The sequence below is a fragment of the Anas platyrhynchos genome, chromosome 24, assembly GCF_047663525.1.
Source record: "Anas platyrhynchos isolate ZD024472 breed Pekin duck chromosome 24, IASCAAS_PekinDuck_T2T, whole genome shotgun sequence".
NCBI lineage: Eukaryota > Metazoa > Chordata > Aves > Anseriformes > Anatidae > Anas > Anas platyrhynchos.
In genome coordinates this window covers 1,649,997-1,673,124 of record NC_092610.1, presented here as the reverse complement: position 1 = coordinate 1,673,124, position 23,128 = coordinate 1,649,997, and the positions used below count along the sequence as shown (strand labels likewise).

The 23,128-nt window shown below is 42.9% G+C and overlaps 1 protein-coding gene across 8 annotated transcripts in view; it reads left to right on the top strand.

Annotated features, from left to right (window-relative positions):
• CSMD2 (CUB and Sushi multiple domains 2) overlaps positions 1-23,128 on the top strand; it is a 323,412-nt gene that overhangs the window by 169,155 nt on the left and 131,129 nt on the right. For 7 of the 8 annotated variants that reach the window (XM_072027339.1, XM_072027338.1, XM_072027336.1 and 4 more), the window contains 5 exons: positions 3,037-3,124; positions 4,312-4,436; positions 7,116-7,237; positions 13,619-13,722; positions 18,151-18,263. The exons of the other annotated variant lie outside the window; for it this stretch is intronic. In XM_072027339.1, the coding sequence (XP_071883440.1) occupies positions 3,037-3,124; positions 4,312-4,436; positions 7,116-7,237; positions 13,619-13,722; positions 18,151-18,263 (552 nt within the window). The remainder of the gene's footprint in view (positions 1-3,036; positions 3,125-4,311; positions 4,437-7,115; positions 7,238-13,618; positions 13,723-18,150; positions 18,264-23,128) is intronic. 8 annotated transcript variants of the gene reach the window in all.

Genomic DNA, 23,128 nt, shown 5'->3' with positions numbered 1-23,128 from the left:
AAAGGCAATCTGGTAATCTGCTCTGCAGGGAAGGGCATGCGAGTGTTTCAATGCAGATATATGTAGAAGCTGTGTAAATATGTATACATTAGAGGCAGATCTCCTTGTTTAGTGTATTTTTACTCTGGAGAAGGTACAGAAGTACGGTGAGAAATCTTCATATTTCTCCTACATACCCTGTAGACTTGTGACATACAACCCTTGTTTGTGTATTCTATCTTAAATGTTAATTTTACTTTCCTTGGAGATACCTGCGTGTGCAGCCAGGATGTTTGTGTAGGCAGATGGAGATCTAAGGAACCCAAAGGAAGACAGTGACACCTTGCTCTTTGCGCAGCCAACCTTTGGTTTCTCAGAAGCAAAGCATCATTTCGAGCCCTAGCAGAAGGGCTGTTGGGAGGTGATTTCATCTGCAGAAGGACCACCTTGGTCTCTGAAGAGACCGTATCCCTCCCACGACATCAGGGAGAGGCTTCTTGCTGCTGTTGTTTCTATGCAGCGGTTCTGCAGTGAAACAACCTAAAATGTTGTGCTAGAATACCGGGGGGCTGTTTGATTCTGACCTTATTTCCTTGCTCTGACTGAGGCGATTCACTGCTGAAGCCTCCGTGCATTTCATTCTCTAAATTCCCATTTGCTTCGTGTATCATTAGAGCAGAGCTGTTAAGGCACATCCCACGCCTTGGGAGGTACATAGCAGAGGAGTATTTCGCTCCATAGATTACACTCAACAGCTTGATCAAAGCTACAGGCAATGGCCCCAAACGGGTACTAAGACAGAGCTCAGAGTTGGACCAACTTTTCTGTGCCAGAATTATGGCTAACATTGCAACATCCACCTGTAGCTCCTGCGATGATGTGACAGTGGCTGGGTTTGTACAGCCACTTGTATAGTTTGTGAACACACATGAAATCTCCAGGACCTAAGGCAGACTGGCCAAGTTAGCAAAAAGTTAACAGCAAATTAAAAACTGTTCAATTGTGTCATGTATCTAAGCATGAAATTTAGCGGGGAAGAAGAGAGAGTAGATCAAACCAAAAGAAAAGAAATCCACTGAATTATCCTGCAGCCCTGACGGCTGCTGGAGATACCTCCTGGTGGAGCCGGGGTTTGTCACAGCTGCTTTGGTTATCAGGGCCCTGGCAAAGGAGCAGAGAAAGATCCCTGCTCTGAGGAGGGCTCCCTTCCTTCTGACTCGTGTACATTCAGAATCCATGAAAGGTGGCAGCAAAGCTTTGTAGCTGCGAAACGCAGCCATCAAAAGGTAGATGCTGTGTGCTGCTCTAATGCTTCTGTCTCACTGGTGTGTCTGCTTGTCCACGTGATGGAGCTTAACACGGGGTTATGAATATGCAAAAGACGAAATAGACTGTCAGTTTCCTATAAAACTGCACCTCTTTTCCTCTTTTGCCCTCAAATTCATGGAGGAGCCCCTGGAGCAGCAAGCAGCTGGCCAGGGCACCAGGCAGCACACAGCAACCATATCAGAGCCAGGCTGGGCAGCCCCTGCCCCATGTCCCTGGTCCCGAGCACGTGGGACTTGGTGCAGGAAGGGAAGGCGGCAGCAGGGCAGGCAGGAAGGGCTGTGACGGGAGGGAAGCACCTCGAGCTGAGCAGCAGGTTAGGAGCTGAAATGTTTTCAGTGCAGGCAGCCAGCACTTGGGGGGAGATGCTCAGACGACAGCCCCATACCAGCAGGAGCAGAGGGATCCTTCCATCCCTTTAGAAACAGGGTTTGATCTTCCAGCTGTGCCTGACTTACACGAGGTGTAATTACTCAGTGAATAATTACCACATTCGATGGTCTTGCCTTTCTGTGTGTCCATGCTGTGCAGCCTGTGTTTGTGCAGACGCTCCACGTGCTGTTCTCCCCATGTAAATATTTACATGCACCACCCTCTGTGTCTTCCTCCGTGCTCGGCGCTGTGCAGATCTCTGATTGTGAAGCTGACGTGCCTGGAGTGAGAACCGTGCTTTTATCACCCCACCATCATCCCATTTGGCAGCGGGCTTTGGGCACTGTGCTAACACAGTGCCTTCTGTATACCTTCTGCAGTAGAGCTGAGGTTTCTCCTTTGATCTGGTGGTAGGCAGAGGTAGAATGGGAACGTGCTCGCTTCAGATTCATGCTCCACTGCTTCAGCCTTGCTGAAAAAACGTGTTGCATTTTCCTTGACCCCTCCCCTCAATGATGTGAGAAAGCTGAATCGCACCAACTTCTACATCTCTGTGACAAAGTTACCCCTTTGTCCCATATTATTATGCGTTTCGGTAGGTGCTGGAATTCCAAATTGAAATCAGCATATTGCTAGATCTCATTTCATGCTTTCAGGAGCCACCCTGGCTAAATCCATTCCTAGGTAATGCTTCTTTGTGCCGTGTGACAGGCTGGAGGGGGAAGGTGGACGTGGGGAGATAGAGAACCAGGTTTGCAGATGTTTATTCAGTGCTGATCACCACTTGAGAGGTTTCTATTTGTTGGTAGTTACATTAAGGTTGCTCCATAAAGTTTTTCATATTCAAACTAAATTACTTGCTTTAAAATGCTAGACTCACATTTCCCTTTCCTCTCTCTCTTTTGTTCTGTGCTTGCTTTTTTCCCTGGTATCATACACCTACCTTCTCATCGAGTTGTTTCTCTCTCTGGCAGCACTCAGATGGGTTTGGAGGGTGGTAGACAGTCACCTTGTCGTGTCACAGGTGGCCGTTTTAATCACAGGCTTCGGAAATGGGCTGTTTAATTGGTGTAATTTTGCAGAGCGAAAAATCTCTTTTCAGAGGTACTTCTATAGCAGAACAGGGGGAAAACTGTGTTCCTAGCTGGCACTTCCTAGAAAACACTTTGGTGTCTAAACTGAGCTGAAATGATTCCAGTTAAACTTGTTTCCAAAGCTGTTTTTTCTAAGCAAAATGGAATACATTCAGGTTTTTCAAGCTACCAATTGCCATTTTTCTCTCCACATCCACCAAGACAGTTGATGAAAGAATGTTTCTTTTGCTATTCTGTCTCTGTATGTGCTGTTTTTGCTTTGTAGTAACTCAGGTTGGTGTGTCCCAGGGACATAATATGTGTCCAGACCCTGGGATTCCAGAGAGAGGCAAAAGAATAGGCAACGATTTTAGGTAAGAACCTTTTATGTTTGTGTTTCTGCATGCTGCAAAGCTATTGTTTATAACCATCGTGTGTGCTCCTTGACGTTACGTAGTCTGTTGTTAGAGACCATCTGCACACATCTAAACGTGCTCTGTCTGAAAGCTTGCTGAGCCTAGTGATGTAGAAGCACAAGTGTGTGTAGAAGTGCACGTGTGTGTGAGAGACCATGTCCTGGGTGATGACCTGTAATGAGTTCTTTGGGAATATTTCTCCTTTCACAAAATGGGCATCTGGCCAGGCTTGTATTATCCATGTTTGTTGTCGTTCCCCTTTCCAATGAAGTGCAGAAAGCTGTCTTAAACAGCAACAGCATCGCTTCTAAAACTAGCTTAAGTCACAGCATGCCCCTGCCCCCAGTGAATTTCAGGTGTCTTCCCAAAGCACTGGTACAGTTCCTTGTCAATAAGTAAATGTGGTGCTGGATAATTGTTTTCTTATAGAGTTTAAAACAATGCTGTTATTCCCTTGTACTTGCTAGCGTTCATTTAAAGAGCGTAGGAATGAATCAGCCTGCTGTTAGCAATGGGGAATCAATATTTAATCTTATTTTGCTGTCGATAGCTGTTTTGTTCACTAAAAATGTCTTTCAATTTAACCTGAGTCTATCAAATTCTCCTGAAGTCCAGAAAATGTATTGGAGGAGGGGGGAATGAGGGTGGAGGAAAGGCAATTCCCAACAGAGTCCCTAAATGCCATGGGATAAATTCTCAGCTGCTGGAAACCGGCATCGTGCCACTTCAGTGAATAAGATGGGACTGGCTTTAACCGGCAAAGGATCTGAATCCAAAGTGATAAAATACAGAAGAAATATTTCAGTAGTAGATAAAGTTTTTTTTTCTTTATAAGAATGCTGAGCATGTCATCTCTTGGGATGGAGTCTGTGCTCCCGAACTGAAAAAAAACTCCCCCTGAAGTTGCATTGAAAGACTCGAATCTGTTCGGGGACTGTCACCACCTCAGGCAAACAGTGCCCAGCATAAGCAAATGAATGAGGCAAAAGCCTGCCCCTCATTCATTTCTGCTGTTGCCTGGAGGGCCAGTGAACTCTCTCTGTTCACAATTTGGAGAATCACTGGGATAATAAAAAAGCAAGTGACAAACCCGTTGCGGCAGAAGCTTCTCAGTTGCTAACTTCACCTTCTGTTCTGTCTGCTAGGTTGGGCTCCAGCATCCAGTTCACCTGTAACGAGGGCTATGATTTACAAGGGTCCAAAAGCATCACCTGTAAGAGAGTGAGCGACATGATTGTTGCATGGAGTGACCACAGGCCAGTGTGCAGAGGTGAGAAGACGAACGTTTTTTACCAAGTTAGTCGGACTAATGAGAAAATCCATCTCCTTTATGCCCTATTCATGCATCGCTCATTCCGTCCTCAAGTTTGTCTGCACTTGGTTGCTGCCTGTTGCCTTTTTCTTTTGATAAATGCTGTTCCAAGGAGCAGAGCACTATAAGTGGATATTTCCAGGCTGGCAGCTCTCACCTGCCCCGTGGAAGACCATCTCTGGTTCCTCTCAGAGGCACCTTGCTACACCCCCTTTGTTCTTTCGTTTCTTTTTGGTTCGGTCTTCCCGTCTTTTTAAAAGTCAAATAGATTGTTAGGCAGTCCTAGAACAGGTTCAAGCCTCTCACTGAGTGTTGGATGTTTATAAGCTGTATTAAGTTGGTTCTTTTATTTCAGCTGGGTCTTATCCTCAGCCTGCTGTGTGGCCCTTGGTGCAGATCTGTTTTCAGCACCCTCACTCAGGCAAGAGGTGCAGCTAGAAGAGCAACCTGGCAGTGCTCTCCACCTGTTGGAAAAATTCAGCTCAGTACTGCTATTTCTTCTGTGCTGCACTGGGTTCCTTTGTTTTCTTGGAAATAGGAGTTTGGTCTTGCTCGTTCACGCTCAAAAGTCAATAGGATCTTAATTCTTTTCTAGTGGGGATTCTTGTTTTCTGGGTAAGCAGAGAGTAACACGGCTTCAAATTTTCAATCTTTTCAGCTCATGCTTGAGAAAGAAACCTTCACTTGATTCTCATGCAACTTTCTGATACCAGAAATTCATGTTTTTAAGACAAACACCTGTTCCTGTACACAATAAAACTATTAACTGCGGAGCTTCATAAGCTACTTGCTCTGCAGCTGATGGATTATATGTGTCCTTCCTACCTGTGTGCTATGTCCACACCTCCCAGCAATGCTTTGTCCCTTTTTGTTCTCCACTCCCGATTATTCCTTTTTAAAGGATAAGGAGGAGAGGGGGGATGAGGTGAAGGTTTGGAAGCTAGCAGCAGCCCGATTATCTTGTGGCCCAGCCATGAGATATCAGCAAAAGCAGTTTTCTTTCAGCGTAAAAATGAAAACTAATGTCCATTTTGCCCTTGGCCATTTTGTTTTCTTTCTCTCTATCCTCTCTCTCTATAAAAAGTGGCATGCATAATTGTGCTATTTGTAATGCTAATAATGAACAACTTGTAATATTTTTAATTAAATCCCTCTAAAGCTCTTAAAGTCATAAATTGGTATTTTTTTCAGTTCTTTTTCTCTTTAATTTCATCTGCAGAGGTTTTCAAGGCTTTGGAATCCCATCTAATTCTTGAAACAAGCCTAGAATAAATTGAATCAGTGTAAGAGGATATTTGGCATAAATATGTGACACTATAAAGGAAATTTATGGTGTCCTCTTGCAAGAGATAAGAAAGGATTTGCCTGCATTATTGCGATTCTGTGAATCAACTTAAAAAAATTTCTACCACTAACTTCCATTTTTTTTCTTTTCAAAGTTTTCCATTTGCTTTTTATCTTGGTTTTAAACCACGTTTTCTGTTTCCATTTTGTTATCGTGTGGTGAGTTTCTTTCATCTTGCAGGGTGCCTGACCAGCCAGCTCTAAAGCCACTGGACTGGAGCAGTTTGTAACACCTGGTAATGAAGCATCTTGCCACTGTGTTCAGAGAGGGAATTTTAGCTTCCTTATCTGCAGCAGACTCCCTCTGGGTGCAAGGAAGAGTTCCTTCGCCCCTTTGTGGCCCTGTTGCCCACTTTTAAGATGGGAATAACAGGCCTTAGCTTTTACTGTCAGGTGGGACTGGGTAGATGTAGCAGGCTCCAGGAATGGGGTTGCACAGGGCAGCAGGAATGCAGCCCTGCTGTGCGGTCAGTTTGGCCGTGAGACCATTTTCCATGCTTGACTGCTGTTTAGGGGTTAAAAAAAAAAAAAAAAAAAAGCCCTGCAGAAACCACATTTGCAAATAGGACTCCTTTGAAATTTCAGATAGATTAATTTTGAGGATCCATCACAACAGCAGAGGCAGTTACAAAACAAGGATGCTGTTCTTTACATTTTCTGATTAAATATCACATCAAAGGAATACTACAGGCAAACATTTCCCCCTTAAGTGCTTTTCAGCTTCCACTTTACCTAAGATGTTTTCAAGATGTGAAGTTGAGCTGCCATCTTCGTTCTTTGAGTCCACAGTTGTAGCAGAACGAAGTCGGCCCTCACCTAATAAATACTTGATGTGCAGTAGTTTTTTAGATCTGCAATGAAGAAAGGAAGTATGACCTTCCTGGGACATTAAAAAGGATCCGTGTCTTACCTGGCATCTTCCATGTAGTTGCTTTCATTGTCCTGGACATGAAAGTATTTCTCTGAGTACTTCAACGCAGTAAGCAAATACTAAATCAGTGTGAGAGCTAGAAAATGGGCTGTTGGTTGGTCTGGCGGTCCATCTGTTTGATAGCCTCTGGAAACACCCCACTCATCCAATCATCCCAGATAAATCCTTTGTCTCTGATGTTGCATGGAACAAGATGAGTGTTTTGGCTAGAGGAAACAACACAGAGCAGCAATTTTTAATTCTCCCCTGCCTTCATACAGTATGCATCACTATTTCTCTCTCGTCTCCAAACAAAGAATTCCGTATTCATCCCAGAGCTAACAGACCTCACTCCCACATCTGTCTTGTTTTCTTTTTCACAGCAAGGATGTGTGATATGTACCTTCGTGGTCCCAGCGGTGTGATAACTTCTCCCAACTACCCTGTCCAATACGATAACAATGCTTACTGCGTGTGGGTCATCACGGCACTCAATCCAGCCAAGGTAGGTCTTGGAGATACGTTCTCATGTCACTGTTTTACTGCCTTAGTTGAAATAGTGTGTAGCTATGGTTCCACAGGACTAGTCTCTGCTATTTAGCCCTTCAGGTTTCTGTTTCTGAAGTCACACCCTTCTCTCTCCCCAGAGACTTCTCACGCATTTCTCAACTGTCTTTAAAGACCGTGTCCTGTCATATTCTGTCTCTGCTGAAAATTCATTTTACTAAAGGATGTAATTAAAAGTGTATGTAATTATTTTTAATCGAAACCTCTTTGATAGCTTGGCGTGAATGGTGGTGAAATGCCAAACAGTGTAGCAAAGCATCTCGCTAAGCCAGTGCTCAGTTGGGGCAGAAATGCAGTGCCAGGAATTCTGATTTTTCACTTCCCTTTGGCTGATAGCTGGGCCCCTAACCAACAGGAATTTCAGCCCACAAAGGGCCAAGAGCAAATGAGGGAGGGAGGATTTCTCTTCAATGCTGTTTTTCTTTTTTCTTTTTTTTTTTTTTAAGTTTATGAACAAGTCCTTTTTGTGTTTGCTGATGTTTAGAACATTGGAAGTTGGGGATGATTTTTTCTCCGTTGGTCTGCATGTGCAGTTTGGAAGGGTTCAAATCCTTTGTCACTGATCAGTACAAGTCCTAACTGCCTTTGTCTTCGTAAGATGAAGCCTTTCTCATTTTCCTGTCACAGGGAGAACAATCCTCAGTGCCTCTTACCTCTTAGTGCTGCCCTACAAACTCAGCCTGTTCCTCTCCAGATCTGTATGGGAACATCAGAACAAAAATGACTTTGTTGCTGTGTTGTAGCTCAAAATACCCTGAGGTATCATTCAGTGCTTCTGCTGAAGACAGGTTTCATTCTTTTCAGTGCCTGGGTTCCTCCTAATATAATCTTCATTAGTTTGGGAGCAAACCTTGCATTCCAAGGCACTGAGCTCATGCTTATCCAGTCAATTATTTCTTGGTCCTTACCACCAGACAGCCTTGCATTTTGGCACTCTGCCTTCCGCTGCTCATCCAAGGAAGTCATTTCACAAACATGTTAGTATCCCAGCATCTCATCTTTCACAAGAAATTGTTCCAGTCTGTAGAAATGCTGGCAACCATCCACAGTTGCATTTGCTTGCTGCCTCTGATGAGATGGCATCTTGTGCTCTCATCTCCCGTGCTTCGCCTCCCTCTGGAGCACCTGCTGCAGCAGGGAAGCTAGAGCTGGGGCTGGCTGAAGAGCCCTGTTGAGTTCTGTTTCTCCTTCCCCATTGACATCAATTCAAGCCTTTAATAAGTACAGATCACTGGTGGATTATGATTTTAATGAGGAGTATTCCTACATTCCAATTTCAGAATGAGTTTGTATTTAAAGGGCTGTCATTAGCTGGTCACTTCATCCAGCGGATATTTTGCTTTGGCTGCATGGGAGCCTGGTAATGACCCAAATTCTGGGAAACTGGAGTGTGGAATCAGGATATTTTTTTTCAGTGCTGATTTATTAGGAGTGATTTACTGGTTAATCAGACTCAGGAGGTTCTCCTTCATCAGGGTAATGTGCGAGCAGAGAACAGACCACATTTAACGACAGCCATTACTGCTCAAGTGTCAGCTGGGCTTCTCAGCCAGGGGCCTGCAGACCCCCGGGTATATGCTGCCTGCACATGGACAGGCTGTTGGATACATCAGCTTCTTAGGCACTGGTATGTATTATGTATATCTTTCCTTTTGTACATCTTTGTCTTTCAAAGATCAGCAAAATCCCAGTTTTGCAAATAAAATAGTCCTCTTTTTCTAAGAAGAAATTGTAATGAGCTAGCCTTGGATGTGCCCTGGGCTTTATACAGGCTGACACTTTTGTCTGGGCTTCCCACTACAGTTTAGGAAGGAGGAAATGGCAATCAAACATCTGGATGCTTACGTGCCACGGCCACTATATTATTGACCCTTTTTTTGTTGCTTTAGAGTTGAATAATTGGACTTTCATGTTCAGATCTGTTTATTTTCTGACCTTTCTGCCTAGCCTAGATGGTAGGAAACAACCTTTTTTGCTTCTTAGTATTATTATAGCTTTTGTAAGCTTCCAGGGCAGACTCTCATTTTTCAAAAGATTGGTCTTCTGGGTTCCTACTTAGAGAAAGTTTCTCCTCTTCCTCTGTTACGTTCTTCCTCAGCTTTTAAACCTCTATCATAAACTGTTGATTAGAAAACAAAATCTGCAAGTCCTGATCATTACCTTTCATACATTATGAAGTGAACTGAAATTGGCAAAATCCATTAATTTCAATACTTAATGTAGAACAGAGGTTTAACAGCAACATCTTAGTTATGCTACATGGGTTGCAGCATCATATACTGCAGAGCTGTAGCACAACTGAGCACAACTGAAATAAGGATAGGCTGGTCAAATCAGCAGTTCATACTCACTGTCTGTGAAAAGGCTGCCATTTTCTTTTTCTTTGAAGTGATAAACAGTTAATTAGCAACATCAGTTTATGAAGGGTTTCTGGGAGAGTTTCTCTTTTTTCGAATGTTTCATCCTGGAAGTGTAATTTACAGGTAGGGGAAAACTCTGCATCTCTTTGAAGCACAGAGGACTGAGAGCAATGCACTAATTGTTTTGGGAAAGCCACTGCTGTGCATGCTTATTTCTTTGCACCGTGTGTTGCCTGCCTGAGTTACTTTGAGCTGTAGTTCAGAACTGCAGCCCGATGCCTTTCCTCCGTCTGAATGGCAGAGAGGGCTCTGCATGGCCGTGGGAGCCAAGGCAAGGCGCAGCTTCCTTCTGGCACCCCTCAGGAAGATGGGAAGCAATTAAAATCAATCCAGTGCCTAAGAGTTTTCTGCTATTTTCTATGTAATATATTCTACTATTCATCAAGGCTCCGGGAACCAAAGCTGTGCAGACAGGACAGCATCTGAGTGGTGAATGTACAAAATGGCAAATGGATTCACGGGCACAGACAGTTCCTGTTGCCCAGAAAGCAGCCCTGGTGCTGGCTGTGTGTGCTAATGCAGCTGCTCACAGTGTCCCAACAAGTGTGTGCTCCAGTGCAGCACTGGGAGTTGCTGGTATCTGAGTTTTAATGCCAAATCAGTGTCTGGTGTTCATACCCACAAGTCAACAAGTGCTGCTCCGGAACATACCCGGGCATGTAGAACCCTTAAATGACGGCCCGTGTTAGAAACATGTTGCTAAATTAGAGAATTCACCTCCCTGACTCATGTTGCTTTTGTGCAAAGGGGATGATATCATCGTTGCACATTCCCCAGCATGGGTGAGGGAGGAATTGAAGATGAATTAATTAAAATGCCTGTAAAATACTTTGAAGATTAAAGCATTATGGGCCTAGGCTGAAGCCTGCTGAAGTCAGTGGTAATCTTTTCATTGACTCGAGTGATCTTTGGATCAGGTCCTGTTATATGAAGCTTTTAATATGAGCGATGGGAAAACCACTGAGCTGAATTTAGAACTCATTTGCAAGTCATCTGTTCTATATTTGGAAAAGAACTGTGAGCCAGATTCACTGAGGTACATAATCCCCTCGAAGTTTGCTCAGAAACCTCCATAAGCAGTATTAAGGGCATAGTGCTCTTCAGTTGACAACTCGGAATTATTTCCTATACAGAGGATGACATATTAAAGCTATTTGGGGGAGTATTGAGAGCTTATAGATTTCTTTTTTTTTGCTGGTCCCTGGTGCCACGGGAATTAATTTCAACCGCACAGGAAAAATAAGTCGCTCGGGAACTGAGAAATGCATATGGTAATTGGTGCATTTGCATCAAAACTATTTCTGAACCTTCTTGACATACCAGATGTCACTGGTTGATATTTCTCCTGTGGTTATTCTCACCTGGAGTCTCGCTAGCCAAACACAGCTCTGTCCAAGCTTCCCGTGTCATCGGTGGAGAGAGATGGGCCCCTCCGGGGGATGATTCATCCCCTCTGAAGATAGATGCTCAAGACGGGGGAGAACGGGAGGGAGATGAGTAATGTGTGCTTGTAAAGCATCTGAATATAACTGCAAGAGGTGCTGTACTCCGTGGCGAGAACGGGTGTTTTTTTTTTTCCTATGAATGTGACTGCACTTCAAATCGCTTTGCAGTGTGTGAAGCCTTAGAATCAGGTGTCATATTGAAGCCTATTTTCTCAACTTTGCTAATTGCTTCCTGTCACTTCAATAGCTTAAAATTGAGGTTTTGTGTCATTCGTGTATTTGTATGTGCTGGTAGGTCTCTTGTTGTTTAATGAATCATTAAATAATTTTCAGCCTATAGCCCAAATAGAAAAATAGGAAAACGGATGAATAAATATTGTATTCAGCATCCTGTTCCTGTGCCACAAGGTTACAGTCTTCAATATACTAGACTGTAATTAGTTATTTAATTAGGGTCAGACTCCTTAGAATGCAGCTTACTTGAACGAGTGGTTTAACTAATGACGTGTGCTGTTTTACAGCAGTGTGTTCTTTGTATTAATTACATTATTCCATCATTACATGGTTTAATAATAATCTGCACAGGTTAATATTTTGGTACTCCTGACTAAAATGAATGGCTCCAAACTTCTGTGAAGTATCTCTCAGGCTACTGTTTCAAGATCCTCTTACTTTTGGGTAATGCCCTATTTTCACAATGTCATGCGTAAAAGTTTGAACTTGATCTTTTATTTTTTTAAATGCATTTAAAAAATAATTGCATCTGTATGTAGAGGATGGTAGCATGCAACAGTTCAGTCTGAGCTGTATGTGCACCCATTATTTTTAAAGAATTCTGATGCCATTCAACACCTGACTGACCACTTTGTGGTTTAAATTGAGTAGCTTTTGACAGAAGAAGGTTGTCATCTTCCTAGAGAGGACGTGCAAGCCTTGGAGAGACTGCAGAGGCATCCTCATATTTCACAGAATACCATTAGATGTTGGTTTTGGTCCATGGTGGGTCTTTTATCCCTCTGTGATTTTTGCACGTGTGCTCGAGTGTTTGCAGGAGATGCTGCAAGAAGTTACCAAAGATTTTAGCTTTTTTTTTTTTTTTTTTTAATATCCATTGCTAAATGATTTGCTATCACAATCTATTTAACTGAGTATTATTATTAGCATTACAGCAAATTAACAGGCTAATTGTGGTGTCAGTATGAATAATACTGGGGTCTAAATGTATGATCTGTCCCACTTGAAACTCAGCTTCATTGTCTGGGGCCTGGTGAATGAATCTGACCTCAGAACGTGACGATGACCGACTTGGTCAGTGGGGTGCACTCATGAGTCTCTGACCTTGTGTTGCAGCTTCCTGGGGAGAATCACCCCACACCGGTGCTGGCTGCCCTGTGCCACTGATGTCTCTCTTGGTGGGACAGCTGAACTGGTTGATGCAGCTGAAATTCCTGTCTCTTACCCCAAATCACGAGGTGTAGGGTTGCATCACGTATTTGTGGTGCTCGGTACATGTTGTGGGTCCTCCTTGCTATTTTTGGTGACTTCTATTTCATGTGTGAAATAGCAAAAAGTCCTGTTAAACCAAATTTGCTTACAGAACCTGTTAAGAGTTAGGTAATTTAATATATTTACAGGCACGTGTACAAAGGGATGAACGCATTCACGTGTTTATGTGCTTTCCTGGATCTGGGCAGTTGAAAAGCTTTAAGACAAAGCTCACATTGCTTTTGGTTGGTACTGTGAATGTAAAACAATTCTGTACATTCAGCTCTCTTCCTTTTCTGCTTGTTTACCCTGGCCCATGCTGGATTAAGGGCCTTGGTCTCCTGAGTCAGAATGTGATTTTCAGTTATTTGCAAATAAAAGATTTTCACAAGCAGCTAAGAGACTTGGAACACAAAGCTCTTGACTTCAGTGGGACCTCTGCTCCTAAACGGTGCGTGAAGGCTACGTAAACCCAGTCAGTGCCTTGTAGTGGGGGTGGAAGGGTGTGACAAAGCAGGAGAAAAACACAGGAGAGGGCTGCCCAGGGGGGAGATAGTGGGGACTCCCACCACAGAGATATTCAGAAGCTGCCTGGACATGATCCTGGGCACACCATAAAATCTTTCTGGGTCTGCGAGAAGCTTCTGAGAACCAGGTGAATTTTCTGACCAACATAGACCAAAAAGAAAGTGTTTATTACACCATAACAAATGTGCTGCTTATATGCACGTTCAAATGTATCACCATAATCTCGGGCCTGTAAAAGAAGTGGTAGTGATACCAGTATCATCTGGAAAGAAGTGCCACAGTGCTATAAAAAGGGAGGGTGGTCGCTTTTGGTGCTGTCCTGAAGATACTAACGCTTGTACAAATTGCTCCTCAGTAGGCAAGCAGGTAAATGAACAAGACAGGAGGCTCTGCTGGCTGCCTTGGCAGTTGATTCGTATTAACATGCTCCGTCTTTGCCAGGTTATCAAACTCACCTTTGAAGAATTTGAACTAGAAAGAGGATATGACACTCTGACAGTTGGTGATGGAGGACAAGTTGGAGACCAGAAATCTGTGCTTTACGTGTAAGTAGCATGTCCTTTGTCACCGTGAGAAATCCGCGTCTAAGTTCTGCCTGATGAGATTTATTTATTGCTTCGATGGAGTCCCAGTCTGCTTGCTGGTTCTGGCTCATAAGCAGTTTCTCATTTTTGGTGGAGCTGGCTGTTCTCGGTGTTTTCTTCTCTCCTCATGTTCTCTTCAGCTTCAGCTGACAGAAGGGCTTTTTACTTCTTTGCTTCTGTTTCTTGACTTGCCTTTGTCAGGATCCCTTAGAGGCTGAGGCTGTCCAGGGAGCTGAGTGAACAGGATTAAAATTTGGATATAGTGATATGCAAACCTCCAATTTATATCCTTTAGTTTGCAGATGTGGTGTTTTGTGGAGGTTTTCTCAGTAGATGAGATGATGTAGATGGTCCTGCTTTCCTTCCAGGCCTTCACATTTTTGTGTTTCCCATCTACGTGTTTTTTATTGTTGTTGTTGTTGATGTTTTTTTTTTCCAATTTTATGCAATTACAGAGGGAAAACTGACCAGAAAAGGGCCACTGCAGCCGTGCTGAAGGATGGGAAGAAATTTCTGATGTTGCCAGTTTTTAAAATAAAGAATTGATACAGCTTCAGTGTATTGTTTTTAGATTTGAAGACCAAATTCTTCGTTATAGTAAGGGTAACATAGAGAAATAAAAGTGAAATAGGCTCTGTAGCAGCATTTGCCATCCTGCTTGCTCAGTGCTTAATAACTGGCAAGAGTTTGGGTTTCAGTTGGAAGGAATGTATCAGTCAGACGAATACCAATCAGCCTGTGGGTTTATAGATTGAAGGCAAGGGTTTTCCCTGACCCCGGTGTTTGCAGTGTGTCAGCATCAATTTCTGGTACCTGCTGTTTAGGCAGAGTGTTGAGGTTGGTGAGAGCACTTGGCTGCTCTGAGGAAAGCCTCTGCTCTGCGTCAGGACCTCACGGATCTGACAGGGTGGAAGCGTGCATACCCCTCGGACTTTCACATCTCTCTGGATTTTAGTTGTTACATATGCAATGTGCTCAACTCTAATAGTGATAATTGTGTATCGCTCAAATCCACTTTACTGAAGAAACAATGACTGCTATAGCTCTTCTGAAGCATCAAAGCAACATACTGCATGACTCTATGGTCATGCCCCTCTTCTGTGATCAGGGCCAACCACTTTTCATAGCAGTGTGTGCTTCCATTGAGTATAGCTGTAAGCCAGTGGTGTTTGTCGAAGTCTTAAATGTCTTGAGGGCACTTGCAAGGGCAGGGAAGCAGGGAAAAGCCACCAGGACTTTCAGAAGGAGCATTAGAAGTGGTAAACGGGGCAGTTGGAAGGAACCAGGGCTACCAGCAACCAGCTTTAGTGTCTTAACTTGAAAGACTCCCTGATTTCCTATCTGATTAAAAAAATAAAAAAGTGTAACACAAAACTCTCCAAAAGCTACTCTAGCAAAGCAGTTTTACTCTTTCCAATTGATAAAGCATTTTTCATACTGTGTTTTTTAATTTCTCCTTTTCACTTGTTTTAGCGCATGAATTGGCCTCCCACTCCATTTTCACTTATCTTTTTTTGCTTGTCTTTGCAAAACCTCTGTTGCTGAGTTTCATCTTACCATGCTTCTCAGGACACGAACAGCAGTGATACTTAAGTCAGAAACTCTAACCTGCAATATATATAAATGTAAGGTCTGATTATTGTGAAAGTGTTTGTAATTAAAGTGTCACAGAACATTTCACAGCTGATTGGTCCAAATGTGCAAATTACAGCCAAGGGAATAGTTTGTAATAACTTGCCGCAATGATTTCTCACTCCCTTCCTTTTTTGTTTGCCTGGGGCCTGTGAAGATTTTCGTAGATTTTGTTTTAATCATTCCACATTTTCTCACTTTGTATTAGGGACTCAACACCTTGCTAATGCAAATATGGAATATCTCTGCCTGCCTGCACAAGGTGTGTGGTATCTTCTCCCAACTGCAGGGGATCTCTTTCCATTAAATTGTTGAAGCTAATGCTGACACAATTTGTTCATTTTTCTTTTGAATCCGGGAGGATAAGTTGGAAACTAACGAAATGTGAAAGAGGTGTGAGGACCACAGAAATATTCCATTAGTGATGAATGTGGTTGAAAGTCTATGGATGATTTCTTTTAGCATTTGCTATTCTCTTAACCTAAGGTCAGCTAAATTCACGCACTAGGTGTATCCACTGGATACAAACTGTAGCTTCTTTGGAGGAATCAACATGTAGAAATCTAATCCTGTTAAAGATAAGAGTTCCAATTTTCTTACTACTCTTCACTTATTCTTGGCTATTCAAGAAGAACTCAGTCCTACAGACTTTGAAATCAAGAAATAAATTTGAATCAACTTTCATAGCACCAGACGTTATCCCAAACTGAGATATAAAGGACCATTTGTTTCCAGTCTCACTCTCATCCCTGTAAAATGCATCTTAGAGAACACAACAGATTGTTAGGCTGAGCTTTCTGACTCGCAGGGAGGATTTTATTCCCTAAAGTAACAAGCATCCAGATCAATCATTCAGCTTGTTGAAGTAGAATGTGAAAGCATGCAAAAACCTTTGAAACACCTTTTCTGAAGGTTTTTCTCTTGGTAAGTTTCTTGTTCTTGTCTGCTGCTTAAATAACTTGAGAAGGATCAACAATAACACTTCTGAATCTTTTCCAGTCCCCATCAAACTCCCTGGATGCAAAACAGTTATTAAGAAAAGATTGCTTCCTAATTTACCAACATTGTAGGATCAGTAAAATTTCTGATGCAGGTCAAAGGAATAGCTAAGCAAAGGTGGGGGTGGAACTGGGAGAATTTGATGGGCTTGGGAGACATGAATTCAGTTTCAGGGGAAAACACACTCCAGATCCCATGGCCAAAGCCTTGAATGGTGACCAGTTTCGGGTGTTAGAGTACTCCTTAGTGCATGCGTGACTGGTAAGACAATTTTGGGGATTGGGAGGAGATTTATTTGTATGGCATGATTGGTCCCGGTTATGATGATACCTGTAAGGCTATTTGAAAGAATCTGGCACTCAGCGGGTAGCCAGTTTTAAGAGTGTTAAGCAAATAGAATAAGTAGCACAACCCTTTAAGCAGTCATTTTGCTTCACTCTAAACAAACTGTAATTGGCAGATCAGCCATCCTGTCTCCGATTACCCAGGAAAGTGGGAATTGTAATAATTATGCCTGGAGGTTGCAAGTTACGTTTATTCACAGGATGTTATCAACACACAGCTGCCGGGATTGTTCCCTCGCAGTACTGGTTTGCAGTAAATCTTCCTTGAGAGCTTGGGGTTCAGTTTTATCAAGAAGTCTTTCAGGTGCTGCTGTTGTACTTGAGCACGATGCCAGGCAGAAGCCACGTCTACACACATCCATGTGTTTAAATTTAAGTAAACACTACAGGGAAAAAAATATATATATATCTCCACTTGCAGTAGTTAAGCTTAGGGTAATTTACACATTTATCACAGATGATACCGTAGCAGAAATAGTATAATAGCATTAAACACTGCCACTGAGACAGACAACATACCACTCGTACACCTCGAGTAATGAGCCCTTCCCACGCACCAGTGCTCTGTTTGCAGAAGCAGAGGGAAGGGAAGGAGCTGTGCTCGGAGCGGGCATTTGTGCCTCTAAGTGCCTACACTGGTGCCTGTGTGGGTGGGGATAAAGCTCTGAAGCTGTGTTGAACCACAGCGGGGTGATTAATCCCGAAGGCTGAATGAGCCACACATGCCTCATTAGTACAGATGGATTGGTGACATTTTTCTTAATCTCCTCAGCTTTCCTAGGAGTAGCCTTGCAGGGTTGGCGATGTCCCGATCATCCCATGCTGCCTGGATTAGTTGGTGTTTTTCAAGGGCTCCCAGGACATTCAGCAGATTTGAGGTTCATGCCTTGTCTTCAAGGTGTTGATTTTTTTGCCTTTTTTTTTTTTTTTTAAGGTCCCTGTGGAAACTTCTCAATTAGGAAATAAGCATAGAGAGCATGTTGTTGAAAGTAAATTTTATAATAGCAGGAAATATCTGTAAAAGAAGTTAGGAGGATACAGTCACCAGTATGGTTGCTGGGAATTTGCTTATGTTTTGCTTCAATGAGAAAGGAAATACTAGTATTGATGCTAGATAAATATATTGTGGTGGTACTAAACTGTAATTATCTATAGTGGTGGTGATACTAACTTTCAGGCCCTCAAGTGTGATAAGACTCATAGGTAGTAATCAGAAATACACTGAGAGGCTCATCTGTCCTTAAAAATCTGTCAGGATTTTGGATAATGTTTTGTTTTGGGGTTGGTCTTAATCATAGTGGCATTGTTCTATCTGTTTTTATTCAAACAGAGGTATAAGTGGCCTATATTTTGGTGGAATGCTAAGTTTCGGGAGGCATATAAACTATTTACATGTTTTTATTTGTTTTTCCAGCTTGACAGGCACCACAGTCCCTGATCTTATTGTCAGCACGCAGCACCAGATGTGGCTCCTCTTCCAGACGGACAGTGTCAGTAATTTGCTGGGATTCAAAGCAACGTATGAAGGTAATCCAAGTGTCTCTTGGAATTTACCTATTCTTAAAAAGATCAGAGATGAGATGAGATGGGCCTAGTTGCTTGTGAGAAAGGAGCTTCTCAAAATACTGAAGCTCTGCAAACTTTTCCTTAAAACTGAAGCTTTGCTTCACTAAGAACAGCTTTTGTGATTTATTTTCTGTGAAAACAGACTGGATGGTTAATGTTTCATTGCTGTTTCATCTGCCTTGTTGGAAAAAGAGTTGGTGAGTTTCAGCAAAGCGATGGCATCTGCAACAGACTGTGCAAGAAAATGAGACCAAGTAATCAAAGGTTCGTTCCAGTAGATCAGTGGTACGAACTGCTTCAAACTTTGACTAATCTTTAGCATTACAAATACAATAAGAGTTCATTTGTGGATTTTTTCAAAAGAAACTCTTGAAATGCGTTAGGATGGGGATGCTGAACTCTGCCATTAACTTTCATCCTCACTGTCATATGTATTTGCAAAGTTAGAGAAAGTGATGGGAAAGTATTCCTTACTTCTAACTCGTGTAAGGGACTGGTGATTCTAGTTGAAGCATTTTTTAGATCCCTGTTTTGAGATGTTTCTAGGTTTTCTTGTGTGGTGTTCCCACTCAGTGTGAGCACATCGGGTTGTTAGCTTTCTCTTCAGGCACTGGGCTGAAGAATTGGCTGCCCTTCTGCTGTCGGATAGCCACACAACTGCAGGGGGGAGCTTTTTTCCTCCAGCACAGGCACACTGGAACACTTCCACTCACATCGTCATCCTTTTGCTTTTGTTGTCAGCTTCAATCTCTTTTCAAAGCATTTTCAGTTTTGTCTAAAGCCTGCTGATAGTAGGGATGGCTTACTCTTTCGGCTCTGATGCCTAAGACTAGGCACACAAATTTTTATCTAGACATGGGGGCTGATTGTGAAAGGTCTGAGGAACAGCAGCTCCCACTGATATCAGCATTAACATTTAAATCAAAACTGTTTCTATCAAGGGCCCTAAATGCACATTAGGATTCATTCATATTTAAAATGTTTCCCTGGTACTTACTGTGTTTCAGGGAAATGTTATATTGTGTTCTGGCCAGGACCTGACCATGGCAGTGCTGCTGATTGACGCTAAAGTAACAAGTTAGGAGCCTGAAGGGACTTGACCTACTAGAAAACCTAGTTGGACCAAATGCCAGCGTGTCCAGGCAGGCTGAGCAATACCTTGAAGGGGGATTGGGTCACGATGCTAGGGTAGTTAGAGCATTGCAAGGCCAGGTCAGCAGGAAAGTCATTAGAGACGTAGATAAAATGAAATGGAAGTGGAAGAAGAAAAGGGAAATCCAGGCTGTTTGTCCTGGGAGTATCTTAATGGCACTATTTTAGTCCTAGTGACTGTACGAGCCTGAAAACAGGCTTTTTGCAGTAGCTGTGAGGTCTGTCTCCTGCCACATTTGTCAGCAGTTGATTGTTGGCTGCCTGGCAGGACAGACTGCTGTACCCCTGCCTGCCAGCTGTGGATGGGTGAAAACACTCTCCAGCTCTGCTATGAGATTCCTTCTGGTTTGCTAATCTCATCCGAAGGGCAATGTGGACATTATTCTTCTATTTTCTTGATAAATCTTGTATTTATCCTACAGCACAGCACATAAAGTTCCAACACATATGATATACAGACTCAGCTTATGCTGTTAGGAGCTTTGGATCTGTAAGGAGGTTGACTTTTTCCTCTTCTGAGTTGCTTCGATGTTATGGGAGCTTCATCTCTAGCAAGGCTGAGCCCCGTTTAGTCCCTGTGACCTCAGCAGTTGCTTTGGGGATTGCTGTTGTCATTCATACTTTGGAATCCTGTTTTATGGAGCTTCTAATGGCAAATGTGCTTCTCCCTTCCCTACTCATCAACTTTATCTGCACAGCTGCTGCCAGGTTTTGCTGTAGTGGTGTATGTCCTGAACCTTCTAGAGGAAAAAAAGGAGTGCTCTGGCCCTTTTGTGCTCCAGTGAGCCCTAAAGGAGAGGAAGGACCTGTCCCTGGTGAGTGTCAGTCCTTTGACCAACAGATCTGAGCAACAGGCAGAGAGCAGCCTCTTTTCTCTTTTCCTGAGTATCTTCACAGTTCTTATGAAGCAGCTTTTTAGCCTTGGAAGATGGGTTTGTGCGTGAAAAAAAGAAGTACAGTTCTGTGCCGAAGGCCCATGCTGGCCCTATCCTGAGGTTATGTTGAATTCAAATCATCCTGATCCATAAAATTCTTAAGTTTTTGCAAATCCTTTGACTTGCAAAGCAAGAGCTGTTTAAGTAAGAGGCAATTAGTACTTACCAAATACATTATGAAATTATACCTAACTTACTAACAAGTTTCAGTATCAGTTTTATTGCCACACTTCTTCCTAACTGCAAGAGGAAAATTACAGCTAATGGAGCTATATAAAGTCAAGACCAAAAATCTGCTTAATAGAAGAACAGAGTATTGTTTATAGAGTACGTTTAAATAGCTATGCATCCTAAAACATGGAAGTTTTAGTGTACCTTTTAAGTGTAATGCAATCATAAAGCTTGTTGCTAGTGCTGAAATGGTTACGCCTGTGAGACTTATTGACGCACAGATTTAAGGACCTGTTGGAAGGAATGTGCTCAGGAGGGCAATATGCCATCAAATTTTTAGTGTAGAGTTCCTGGGAAGGGGGAACCAACCTAGTCATTTTGCTGCAGTTGTGGGTAAAGAGAGAACATATTTGCACCAGGAAGAGGATACAAAGCATAAGGTGTGTGGGTTCGGGTTTTTCCACGTCTGCACTGCAAGACTGGATGTTTTTGGAACAAGTGTTCAGCTGGTGCAAATTGGTGTGACAGCATTGATTTTCAATTAAGCTGTGTCAGTCTTTACCAGCTGAGGATCTGGCTCATTAATGTTCATGAAGATTACTTCTAAATCTTCTATGTCTCAACTGCAGCCCCGTTTATCCTTTTAAACAGACATTCTCTCATAATAGTGGGCAATGTTTTTGGACTTCCAGTGCTTGTCAGAAGAAATCTGTACTAAGCTCCACTTTGCTGGAAAAGTCTTTTCTTTTTCACGACTATAGCGAGCTGATTGATGCTGCAATTTAGTGCTTGACTTGTGAGAAGGCTTACAGCCTCCTGGGGCCCTGGGTCTTCTCCCTTTTCTTTAATCTGAGGCAACCTCTTCTGGGAATACCTCCCCTTAGGGCAAGCTGCTGTTTCCACAGCCATCATAATGGTTCTCTGAAAGTCCCTAGGTCAACCCCTCACAGTGGTTGTCCATAAATAATTATTTCCGATCATGTTTTCAAAGGTTCTTGAGAAATTTAGGGTTCATTTAACAGGATTCAGACTCCTATATTGATTAGGTACTTTCGAAAGTCTCAGCTGTAATCCTTCTGCAGTTATATTCCCCGATGGACTGAAAATATTTGGTTTTCCTCACAGGGGAGATGTGAGGAAAAATGTGTTTGTCACTGATGAGCTTGAGGTTATTGCAAGCAATAGTATAAAATAAAATCAATAATATAAAGTTCTGTGGTAAGAGAAGTAATAAAACATGAAAAAGCAGAACAAAAACAGATTTTAAACTTATATTTAACGTTTTATATAGTTTTAATATACAGTAACAATAATTTCAAATTAAGACCACATTTACAGGCACGCAAAGACACTAATAGAGTTTGGATTTCTGCTGGAATTGGGTTAGTCTGGGTAGAGCTGACTAAGGTCTATGTTCTGAACAACCAGCGTGCTGCAGGCAGGGGATGATTAAACAATATTTAGTGTTGAGATGCTGACTAAGTGTTTGGCTCTGGAGAGCTTAGCTTTGGAGCTCAAACTTAGCCCCATGCTGCTAAGAGGCTTAGAAGCTCTGCCGAGCTGAAGCCTGAAGATTTCCGCTGCCGACCTTCCTGGTTTTAATCAGATCGGTACCGCCTGGGGCGTTCGGCCAGAGGAACTCGCCGGGTTTCCACGTTTGTTTGTCTGTGTGCGTTATACGTAAATACAGAGCTCTGCATGGATGCCAGCAGATAAGCTGCACGTCAAAGTGTTCGTACACATGTATGTGTGAGATCACGAGAAAGGATAACATCTCCATTTGCCTAATCCTGGGAGACTTAGGGGAAAACGCACAAATCTGAGACTGGTTCTGCTGCCTCTGTTTGGAGCTTTAATGCTCGGGCGGTGCTCCCTGGCTTTCAGCACGGCCCCTTCCTGCTGAAATACTCTCGGGTCACACTGAGAAGCCCAGAAAACCACCTCACTCCTCTTCTTTCTGCTGTTCTGCAAGAAAACTTTGCTGCTCTGTGAAAAGAATGTGAAAATTTGTCTGCCAGCCCTATGGCAATGCCTTCTCTGCTCATCCCACTGCTATTTGAGCCATCAGGTCTCTAACAAAAACACATGTAGATGTTTACCCCAGTGGCAGGAGGTGCAGAGGCCCTGGGCAGATACACTGCCCCCATGCTCATGAGCACCAAGGCCTCCTTCTTTCCTTCCTTCCTTCCTTCTTAGTAGTGCCTGCAGGTATTTTTCATTGATCATGTGTTTTTTTTTTCTTAGGTTCTGCGTTGCCTGACATCCCCCTCCCAATAGTCTCGGTGTTGAGGTCTGTCAGTAAATGCAGTGTTTGTTTCCTGCTCTGCTTTTCCGTGAAATGTACTGACTCATGTCATCAAAACACTCCTGCTGCAATGCTGCTGAGCCAACAGACGTGAAGGCTTTTAGCTTATGGTGTGTTGACCTGAACCGTTCTCCGGGGCACCTTACTTGTATGCACGTCTCATCTAAACCCGAGCAGGACAGATTTGATGTCATGCCCCAGGGCTTTAATGAGCCTGGTAAATTCAGTTCCTGTATTCGCCCTTCAACAGTGGCTTAGATAGG